The sequence below is a fragment of the Ovis aries genome, chromosome 3 (assembly GCF_016772045.2).
Source record: "Ovis aries strain OAR_USU_Benz2616 breed Rambouillet chromosome 3, ARS-UI_Ramb_v3.0, whole genome shotgun sequence".
In the NCBI taxonomy this organism is placed as follows: Eukaryota; Metazoa; Chordata; class Mammalia; order Artiodactyla; family Bovidae; genus Ovis; species Ovis aries.
Window position 1 is genome coordinate 136,655,201 of NC_056056.1, and position 11,377 is coordinate 136,666,577.

General features: G+C 47.9%; 1 protein-coding gene and 1 long non-coding RNA gene across 4 annotated transcripts in view; one reads left to right on the forward strand and one right to left on the reverse strand.

Annotated features, from left to right (window-relative positions):
• The window catches only part of FAM186B (family with sequence similarity 186 member B), a 28,655-nt gene that overhangs the window by 11,509 nt on the left and 5,769 nt on the right, over positions 1–11,377 (forward strand). For 2 of the 3 annotated variants that reach the window (XM_060412658.1, XM_060412659.1), the window contains exons 2-6: positions 4,158–4,340; positions 4,678–6,340; positions 6,788–6,980; positions 8,878–9,056; positions 9,718–9,903. In XM_060412658.1, the coding sequence (XP_060268641.1) occupies positions 4,235–4,340; positions 4,678–6,340; positions 6,788–6,980; positions 8,878–9,056; positions 9,718–9,903 (2,327 nt within the window). In that variant the 5' untranslated portion in view covers positions 4,158–4,234. The remainder of the gene's footprint in view (positions 1–4,157; positions 4,341–4,677; positions 6,341–6,787; positions 6,981–8,877; positions 9,057–9,717; positions 9,904–11,377) is intronic. The other variant, XM_060412660.1, reaches the window with a different exon arrangement.
• Positions 1–11,377, reverse strand: part of LOC132659438 (uncharacterized) — a 27,943-nt gene continuing 16,566 nt past the window's right edge. Inside the window, exon 4 of the long non-coding RNA XR_009599913.1 lies at positions 1–11,029. This is a non-coding gene — a long non-coding RNA (uncharacterized LOC132659438). The remainder of the gene's footprint in view (positions 11,030–11,377) is intronic.

The following is an 11,377-nucleotide window of genomic DNA, read 5'->3' on the forward strand; positions in this document are numbered from 1 at the left end:
TACTTTTTTTCCACCTTTATTGAGATATAATTGACAAACAACATTGTATAAATGTTAAGTGTACATGTGATTATTTTATATATATGTATATGTATGCAGTGAAATGATTATCACAATAACACATCACCTCACAGCTACCCGTTTTTTGTGTGTATGGTGAGAACATTTAAGATCTTCTCTCTCAGCAAATTTCAGATATCGGATATTGCAGGTTAAGTTCCAGACCACCACAATAAAGTAAATATCACAATAAAGTGAATTATAAGAATTTTTTGGTTTCCCAGTGCATATAAAAGTTATGTTTTTATTATACTGTAGTCTATTAAGTGTACAATAGCATTATATCTAAGAAAACAATGTACATACCTTAATTGACAATACTTTATTGCTAAAAAATGCTAACCATCATCTGACCATGCAGGGTTTCCACAAACCTGCAGTTTTTAAAAAATGCAATATTTGCAAAGAGCAATAAAACAAAATGCAGTAAGACAAGCTGTGCCTGTATACAATACAGTGTTAACTGTAGTCACCATGCTGTATATTAGATCTCCAGAACTTATTCATCTTATAATTGAAAGTTCGTACCTTTAACCAGCATCTCCCCATTTCTCTCACTTAGCCTCTGATAACCACCAATTTACTCTCAGTTCAGCATTTTTTGATTTCCATTTCCCTGTCTGATTTATTTCACTTAGTGTAATACCCTCAAGGTCCATCCATATTGTCAGGAAGTGGCAGGATTTCCTTCTCTGTTGTGACTTAATAATATAGATCTTCCTTAGCTTATGATGGGTGTACATCCCAATAACCCTATCATAAGTTATAATACCATAAATCAAAAATGTACTTAATACACCTAACCTTCCCTAGTGGCTCAGAATTTGCCTGCAACACAGGAGACCTGGGTTCCATCCCTGGGTCAGGAAGATCCCCTGGAGAAGGGAATGGCTACCCACTCCAGTATTCTTGCCTGGAGAATTCCATGGACAGAGCAGCCTGGTAGGCTACAGTCCACGGACTCCCAGAGAGTTGGACACAATTGAGTGACCAGGACTTTCACTTTCACTTTAACCTACCAAACAGGTTAGCCTAGCCTACCTTATTCAGAACACTTCCATTAGCTTATCACCTAACACAAAGCCTATTTTATGATAAAGTGTTGGATATCTCACATGATTTATTGAAGACTATACTGAAAGTGAAAAACAGGATGACTGTATGCATACAGATGGTTGTAAGTCTATCTGTTGTTTACTCCTGTGATTGTGTGGCTACTTAGAGCTGCAGTTTGCTGTTAGTGCCAGCATCATGGGAGTATCATACCATATATGGCTGGCATGGGAAAAGATAAAAATTCAAAGATTTTCTACGGAATGCATATCCCTTTCACATTGTAAAGTCACACAGTCAGAAGTTGGGGACTATCTGTATTTCTTTATATACACCACATTTTCACTATCCGTTCATCCGCTGACTGACACAGGTTGCTTCCATGCCTTGACTCTTGTAACATGGGCTTCACTGAGCATGCGCGTGCAGATATCTCTTGGAGACGGTGATTTTGTTTCCTTTGGTTATATAGCCAGAAGTAGGCTTGCTGGATTATATGGTAATTCGATTTTAAATTTTTTGAGGCACCTCCACAGTTTTCCAAAATGGTTATACCACGTTACACTCCCACAAACAGTGCACAAGGGCCCCTTTTCTTTGTGCCCTCACCAATACTTGTTATCTTGTATCTTTTACGTAATTGCCATCCTCACAGGTCTAATGTAATATCTCATTGTGACTTTGATTTGCATTTCCCTAATGATTAGTGATGTTAAACACCTTTTCACATACCCATTGGCTATTTGTATATCTTCTTTAGAAAAATGTCTATTCATATCCTTTGTCCATTTTTTAATGTTTAAATATTTATTTATTTGATTGCATAGGGATCTTTGCTGTGTTACGCAGGTTCCATAGTTGGGGCTCTTAGGCTTAGTTGTTTTGAGGCATGTGGGATCTTAGTTCCCTGACCAGAGATTGAACCCACATTTTGCAGGGTGGATTTTTAATCACTGGACTACCAGGAAAGCCCCCTTTGTCCATTTTTAATCAGATTATTTGTTTTATTTTGCTCTCGAGGTTTATGAATTTCTTGGATATTTTGGATATTAACCCTTTATTAGATATATGATTTGTATATATTTCCTCCCATTCTGTAGGTTGAGCCTTTTCACTTTGTTGATCATTTCTTTTGCTGTACGGAAACTTTTTTAGTGTGATGTAGTTCCACTTATTTATTTTTGCTTTTGTTGCCTTGCTTTTGATGTCATATCCAAAAAAAAAAAATCATTGCCAAGATGAATATCAGGAAGTTTTTCCCCTAAGTTTTCTCCTAGGAGTTTTAAGGTTTGGGGGCTTATTTAATTCCTTTCAAGTTAATTTTTGTAAGTGGCATAAGACAGGAGTCTCCAGTTTAATTCTTTTGCATGTGAATGTACAGGCTTACCAGCACCACTTACTGAAGAGATTATCCTTTCTTCATTGAGTGTTCTTGGTTCCCTTGGCAAATATTAGCTGACTGTATATGCATGGATTCATTTTTGAGCTCTTGATTCTGTCCCATTTGTCTATGTGTCTGTTTTTATGTCAGTGCCACACTGTTTTGTTTACTATAGCTATGTCAGTTCAGTTCAGTCGCTCAGTCATGTCCGACTCTTTGTAACCCCATGGACTGCAGCACACCAGGCTTCCCCATCCATCACCAACTCCCAGAGCTTGCTCAAACTCATCTCCATTGAGTTGGTGATGCCATCCAACCATCTCATCCTCTGTCATCTCCTTCTCCTCCTGCCTTCAATCTTTCCCAGCATCAGGGTCTTTTCCAATGAGTCACTTCTTTGAATCAGATGGCCAAAGTATTGGAGTTTCAGCTTCAGCATCAGTCCTTCCAATGAATATTCAAGACTGATTTCCTTTGTAATATAGCTTAAAATCAGGTAGTGTGATGCCTCCAACTTTGTTTTTGTTTCTCAAGAGTGCTTTGGCTCTTTGGGGTCTTTTGTGGCTCCATATGAATTTTAAGATTGTTCTCCTAGTTCTGTGGAAAATGCTACAGGATTTTGATAGAGATTGCACTGAATATATAGATGGCTTTGGGTAGTATAGACATTTTAACAATATCAATTCTTTTGATCCATGAACATGGGTTATCTTTCCATTTATATGTGTTTTCTTCAATTTCTTTCATTAATGTCTTATGGTTTTCACTGTAGAGATCTTTCACACACCCCAGTTAAATTTATTCCTACATATTTTGTTGTTTTGATGCTTTTTAAATGGGATTGTTTTCTTTATTGCTTTTTTAGATAATTAATTGTTAGTGTGTGGAAATGCAACTGATTTTTAATGTGTTGATTTTAGGTCCTGCAACTTTATTGAATTTATTAGTTCTAATACTTTTTTTGGTGGAGCATACTAGCTATTTCATAGAGGAACTCAAGGGTGACATTCAAAGCACTGAATGGATACTAGGCCAAAGAGCATGGATGCCAGCTGTAAGCAACTGGTATAGCCATTTGGGTGTGGACCAGCTGCATGCAGCCCTGGAACTGGGTGCTACCCCTCTTAAGATCCAGAGACCTCAGTCTGGTGTGAGATGGGGTGGATGCTGCAGTGGTGGAGGAAGATGGTATAAGCATGTGCTCTAACCCTCACATTGCCCTGCTCCTGAGAAGTGCTCAGTTCAGTGGTCCTTCAGCTGCCTCCAGAAACTAAGCAGAGCTGTTGACTCCAGTTAATTCATTTAATTGTCCAGATAGAATAAATAAGTAGGCTAGGCAACGAGCGTAGAAAAATAACAAGGCAGACACATGCTTGGCCTTGTAGTGCAACAATTCAATTTAGTATCTATGCATATTTTCTACATGGCAGGTCTCATGTTAATCATTTCACTTGTATTATCTCATTTAATCCATACCCAACCCTTTTTTGGCAAGGGTACTAAGGCTCAGGGGAGTAAGTGATTTGCCCAACATCATACAGCTAATAAGAGGTTAAACTAATTTAACTTCAAAGCCTGCTGGGGTTACCCCCATGCTCTAGGGCTGTTTGGGGCTCCCTAGAGGACAGATTGTTATCAGCCTGAACCTCCCACTCTCTCTCAGGTGACAGCCTGACCTATGAGATCAAGAACAGGAAGAGTGAGGAGGAAGAGGAAGCCCTGGATGAATGGATCGAGGTGATGGAAAAAGTGTTACCTCTCTCCCTCATAGCCACCAAAGGAGGCATCGAGTCTCTCATTTCCCTTTGCTCTACTCTCATTGAAGGACAAAGGAAAGGGGCACAAAGTAGGTACCGGGAAGAGCATGATTAGAAAAATAACTCTACTCCAGGGAAATATGGGGATCAGGAGTGTGTTGAATTGAGTTGAACTGGATCAAATAGGTCCAGACCCCTCTGGGCCCTACAGGTGCTGTGGAGCTGACAGACCCTGACAGGTAAGCTCTGAGGCCAGCAGAGTCCTCTCCCGACAGTATCTCCCCTGGCCTCATGTAACGCCCCAGCTCCTTAGTACCAAAGCACTAAGAGGGCTGGATGGGAATGTGGCCAAGCAGGATCTGGAGAACTGGTATAATCCTTGGATCCATGGGAACTTATTGTCTCTGTTCTCTCTCTCTCTCCTAGTGTCCAAACATACCTTCTGGCAGGACTGGCAGGAACAGAGCCCACAAAAAGCGATATCCTGCCCTCAGCCCCTGAGCCCAGAGCAGATGCTGCAGGACAAGCACACTACCTGCCTAAAGGTCTCCGAGGTGAAGTCCATGTTACAGGAGCTCCTGGACTCCACCATGTTCAACCAAGGGGAGGTTAGGGCCATCAGGTACATGTCTGCAGTGGTGGAGAACCTCAATAAGGCCTTGATCCTCCAGCACAAGGAGAACAGGAGCCTGGAGGCCAAATACAGGCACCTAAAAATAGAGATGACCAAAGAGCTCGGCAGCCAGAAGCTGTACTTCCAGAAGTCCCTCCAGATCCTCGAGAGTAAGAGAGATGCCCTGCTAAAGCAGATAGAAATTTTAGGGGGCAAGTACCATGACCTGCTCCTGATAAAGCATGCCCTAGAGTTCCAGCTGAAGAAGATTCAGTCTGCTGGAGGTCAAGCAGAAGACTTAGTCAGGGTCTTGGTTGAATTCCCAGACGCTGCCAAGAAAGAAGCCTTCCCAAAGAAAGACACAGTCATGGAGGAGACCCAACAGGAGCCCAAGGAGGAGGAGCAGTCTTCACCACATTCCCCAAGCCCCATGGCCATGGCCTGGGACAGTGGTGCTATGCCTTCAGCAGATCAGCCTCTCTCCACCATGACAGTGGATTCAAGGATTGCAGATGTGTACAGGAGCAAGGACGCTGAAAGTCTTCAGCCTGTGTTGCCATCCTCCATGGATCACATGTTTCCTAAGAAATGGGAAAGACTGTCAGCAGAAAGCCCAGGTGACGGAGCCACAGAGCAGAAGGACTTCTCCCAGGAGGTGGCCTGGGAGAAGGAAGGACTCCAAATTAAGCCCCATTTTCAGAAGCAGCTGTTCCTAGAGAGGCCGAGGAAGTCGGCCTTGGAGAGCAAGGCAGAGGCCAGGGAAGAGGAGCTCAGCCGGGAGAGGCGGAGGCAGCAGTGGCAGCAGGAGGAGGAGATGTGGCTGCAGCGGCAGGAAAGGTGGGCCCTGCTGGAGCAGGAGCACGAGGAGAAGCTGCGGCAGTGGGAGGCAGAGGAGGCGGCCAGGGAGCAGCGGCTGAGACTGGACCAGGAGCCCAAGGGCCCGTGGAGGGAGCTGGAGCAGCCAGGAGAGGACGCAGAGAGGATGATCTTTGTGCCCACCAGTCGCTGGAGGGACTCGGAGGATGCGTCTTTGGCGCCTCCCCCAAGCCGGGCTCAATCTGCTCGCCAAGGCAGGAGGCCACGCGTGCCCAGGTCCCCTAAGACCCAGCAGCCCACCCCCAGAAACCAGAGGTCCATGAGTTCAGCCGAGTTTACCCAGAAACCACAGGCCCACCGGCTTCCCATGAAGCCCAAGAAATCGGCCTCCTTTCCTGTCACGGGTACATCCCCGCGAAGGGTGACCCAGCCCCCTGTGCATATAGCCCCAGTAACTCTGAAGGAGAAGGTATACCATATAGACATGGAGGCCCAGAGGAGGAATCTGCAGCTCCTGACTAAGGAGGACATGCTGGGGCTGCCCCACTACCTGCACAGTAAGGTGCTCGAGCTCACCACCACCACCATGGAGCTGAATGCGCTCAAGCTATGGTGCCTCTGCCACAAGTACATCTGCTACAGACACTTCCAGAGCCTCCGGTAAGTCTTCCCTGGCAACCATTGGCACCACCCACACCCGTGGGCAGAGCCAAAACCCAACAAGAAAGAAGGAGCATGGGGCATGGGGTGGGGAGAATCACCCAGGCCTGGACATGATGCCCCTGAGAGAGGGACTTGCACCGGACACCCAGCCTCAGAGCCTTGGGCAACCCTGAGGTGTGGGAGGTAGAGCTCTCCCTCTGTGAGTCTTCCTACTGTCTTCCAGGCGTCCTACTGACCTGCCCGTAACCCACCTACCACGCTCCTCCATTTGCCTTACTTCCTCTTCCTGTTTCCAGCCCAGCCCAAGGCTCCTTACCTGACATCACCTCACCTCTGCTCCCTGTTTTCCCCAGTTCTCACACACAGAGTCATCCCTGCTTAACAGAGAGCTAGGGGCAGGGAGGAGGCCCCTTCACCCACTGAATCACTTCCCTCTCTTCCCAGCCAAGACGTGATCAACCATATACAAGTCGTGCGAGAAGCTGGGGCTTCCTACAAGGCCCAGAACCTCTTCCTCTTCCTGGAAAACGTGGACCACCTGCAGAAACTCCAGCTCCAGGTGTGGACAGACAAGCAGAAGGACCTGGAGGAGAAACGCCGAGAGTGCCTGAGCAGCATGGCAACTATGTTCCCCAAGGTGGGCCTCGCGCCTGGTGACCTTCTCAGGGGTCAGCACGGCCAGCAGGAACAGGGCCAGGATGGAGCCATGGGGCTGTGGGGGTGTGCCTGGGGGCAGGAGAGCAGATGGGAAATCAGAGAACAAATTAAAGCCTCTGAACCAGGAAGAGGGGAAGGCAGGCAGCAGCCTGAGTAGAACGAAGGCAAGTTTTCCAATCTCCATATATGGGGGGGAAGCAAGAGAGGGAAGAAAGGGAAAGTCACTCAGTTGCGTCTGACTCTGTGCGACCCCATGGATTGTATTGGACTATACATCATCTATACTATACTGTCATCTCTGGGGTCGCACAGAGTTGGACACGACTGAAGCGACTTAGCAGCAGCAGCATACAGTCCATGGAATTCTCCAGGCCGGAATACTGGAGTGGGTAGCCTTTCCCTTCTCCAGGGGATCCAAGGGACCCTCAAAAAGAGCTGTAGGGGACTTCCCTGGTGGTCCAGCGGTTAAGACTCCATGTTTGCAGTGCAGGGGGCACAGGTTCAATCCCTGGCAGAGAAGCTAAGGTCCCACATGCCACAAGGTGTGGCCAAAAATATTTAAATAAATATTTAAAAAGAAAAGAGCTAGGGAAGGAAGCCTCTTCTGCAGGGGAGGTAGCCAGAGCCTGCAGTCCAGCTCTATGCTCATATCCTCCTTCTCCCATGGGTCTCCTTGTCCAGCTCCTGTTGGATCTGGTTGCTCTCTAGGCTTGGCCTCCAGGTCTTCTTCACCCTCATGCTGGGGACTCCCTTTACTGCTCTCTGGGGACAGCTACCCTGTTTCCAATCCTGGGTCTCCCTTGTTTTAGTGGAGCACCTCCTCCAGTCACTTCTTGACAAAGGGTTCCTGGCAGGTAGAATCACTGAGACCTTTGTTGTCTGAAAATGTCTTCACTAAATATCTACCCTTAAGTGTGGTTGACAGCTTGCCTGTATAGAGAAGTCTAGGTTAGAATTCATTTTCTCTCACAATTGGGAAGGCACTGTTCATTGTCTTCCAGGTTTTGGCTTTGCTGTTGAGAGTCCAAAGTCATTCTGAGTCTTCCTCTATCGGGTTTGACCTAGTTTTATTCTCTAAGGGCTGCCTGCAGTTTCCTGTACTCTTTCCCCTGCTGCCGAGGCCAGAAAAGCATTGAGTGCTGACATGGCCCACAGGAGGCTAGCTGATGGCTAGCAGTGACTCTGAATCTGCTAAGATGGGCTAGGAGGTAAGCCCCCTGAGTCCTGAGCAGCAGTGGTCAGAGTCTGGGGAAAAGCAGTGTCCTGAGGGCTTCAGCATGGAAGTTGAGTCAAGGCAGCTGGGAGAGCCTTGCCATGGAGCCCTCTCCCAACGCAGTTTCCTGTCTCCTTATACTAGTCTTGATCACCTCCTGTGGCTGTCTTGACGTGCTAAATTGGTTTTGAGGTTGAGAAGGAAAGGGACCATATATATATAATTCTTTAGGTGGCCAGGGCAGAGGCTGAATGACTAGATACAGAGAGCATTCCAGACACAACCTGACCCGTGTCATGAACCCTGTGAGTCTGCACAGTTCCAGCTGCTCTAGCCTCCTTTAGTTTTTTCCTTGCTGTTTTGCCCATTGTCTGGATTCTCCACAACAAAGGAGAAAACAGGAATAAAACCAGCAAATTGCAATTCAAGGCATTTCTAGGAAATGTGATACATTGAAGTCCCAGGGGGTCTCTAATTGGAGGGATTCTTGGGGCCTCCCCCTTTCTGCTAAACCCCAAGTCAGGCAGTAGTTGTGTTGGGCTGTGCTCAGCCACTCAGTCATGACCAACTGTTTGTGACTCCATTGACTGTAGCCCAGCAGGACCCTCTGAAAGAGGATAAATTCCTGTCTCTCTGATGATGCCTCTCTGCTGGCTTTTCTTAGCTCCAGAAGGAGTGGAACGTTAACCTGCACACCCCTGTGGTCATCTCCCCGAAGTCAAGGAAGAGCAAGCCGCCTCCATTCCTACTGCGGCACAGCCATTCCAGCAGCCCCTTCTGCAGGCGATCCCAGGAGCTCTTTAAGACCAAACACCAGCCACGTGTGCCCCAGCAGATGGCCCGGTAGGTGCACAGAGGCCGGGGGCAGCTGGCTGGGTGAGTGGGGAATCAGGGAGCAGGGGTGAGCAGACTGGGGAGGGGACCAGAAGCTCAGCAAAGGCACAGACAAGCACAGCTCACCCATGAGGTGCAAGGAGCCCAGCTTCTCAGCCGCCCTGCCCAGTTCTGATCATGGGCCTAGATGAAGGGTGTGTGTATATGTGTGGTGTGTGGGCTTCAAGGGCCAGCCTGACCAAGTATGTTTCAAACTATGCAACTGAGACTCCTGGGACCCACAGTTGAGAACTCAAAACTATTTTTACCCCGAGCATTGGTCCGTCCATAAAAATAAACTTGAGCCTTCCCACCCCGTGACCGCTGGGCTCAAAGAGAGACACTGTGAGCCACACCTCAACCGTCCTAGTGTGGCCGGCTCAGGGCTTCAGCCCCGGGGCAGGTCTTGGAGGACCGGGGCTATCTCGGCAGCCTTTTCCAGTAGCTCCTCAACCAGAGGAGACTCCAGGAGGTGAGACTGAGAGTTGGGAAGGGAAGAGATGTGGCACGGAGGATGGTGACAACTATCTGAGGAGGGAAGAAAACCCTGGAGAGCTTATTGCTCCCCATTGTCTCCCTTTCTGCAAGTCTAACTTCATTTCTTTTTGCACTTTCCGCCTTCACACCCCAGCCAGCAGGGGAACCGGATGGAGGCCATGTGGAAAATTGATGTGGCTGCCTCCAGTTACCCCATAGAAAAGAAGACCCCCGCCAGCCTGTCCTGGGACCAGCTAGGAGGTTTCCCAGACACTCCCCGCCTGTTGGCACTGGATGTGCAGTCCTCCTTCCACAAAAGCTTGATGTCCCTCAAGGCCCGGTAAGGTGCAAGGCTGAATGGTCAATCTGGATTCAGGGACACCTACCCATTAAGGGCAGGGGGCAGAGTAAACACTCCCTGTGTCCAACCGCCCAACAGATATCTTTCCAAACATTAATAATGACTCACTGTAACACACTGAATCTGCCCACAATGCAGGAGACCCATGTTCGATTCCTTGGAAAAGAGGAATTCTCCAGGATTCTTGCCTGGAGAATTCCATGGACAGAGGAGCCTGGTGGACTACAGTCCATAGAGCTACAAAGAGTCGGACACGACTGAATGACTAATTCACTTACCGTACCACATCAGACAGACAGAGGCTTACCTGCCTCATCAGCCATGAGCTTGGGTCCCCACACCAACACCATTCTAGTTCTCTCAAAGACTCCACAGGGCATCTCAGAAGACCAGGATGGAAGTCTTTTCTTTCCACTTATTTCCTGGGACTTGCATGTAAATTACTCAAGAGTGTATCTTGCCCTAGGCCTGGGGGTTGTTCTCAAGGTGAGCCAGGTGCAGGTATGGAGAGAGGAGAGAGACCAAAAATCTCAGGATAAACCTGGGCCCATCTTTGGCACTGTCGTTTCCTTACTGCCTTCAAGAACTGCCCCCAGGAAGAGCAGCTGAGGGGAGGGAAGTGGGACTCAGTGGGGCAACAAGAGGCTTTTCTGGTTAGGAAGGTTCAACTCTGCCTCTCTTGGCTTGAAGACTCAGGTTCTTCAAGGAACCCTTCTACATTACTAATGCCAGCTGTCTCTTGTGGCCCTGGCCGTGCGCCAACTAAAGATCTCTGACCGGGATAGGAATTCCCTGGTAGTCCAGTGGTTAGGACTTGGCACTTCCTTTGCTGGGGCCCCAGTTTAATCCCTGGTCAGGAAACTAAGGGGCTTCCCACGTGGTCCTAGTGGTAAAAAACTTGCCTGCCAATGCCGGAGATATAGGAGACGAAGGTTCAATCCCTGGATCAGGACGATCCCCTGGAGGCAGGCATGGCAACCCACTCCAGTATTCTTGCCTGGAGAATCCCATGGACAGAGGAGCCTGACGGGCTATAGTCCATGGGGTTGCAAAGAGTCAGATATGACTGAAGCAGCTTAGCACATGCACACAGGGAACTAAGATCCTGCAACAAAAGAATGAATGAATGAATGAGTTAGACAGGGAGAGGGCACTGATGCCTGCCAGTCTAGACCTAACCAGAACCAAGCCTGCAAGATGCTGGTGCTGCCATTGTCCTCTCGACAGGGACTGAGGGAAGACAGAGTGGCCCAGCAGCATCAAAGGTGCTCGGCTGTGATCCCACTCTGAAGTGGCCCTGAGAGTCCCAGCTAGACATCAGCATAGCCCACCTAGTACATAGATACCGGTTTTCGGTTCCTGAAGCGATTCCAAGTGTGTGGGTGTGTTGCTGTTGTTGTTAGTTGATTTGGATACAACAGAATTGAGAATAACCGAAACAACAGTGTGGCAG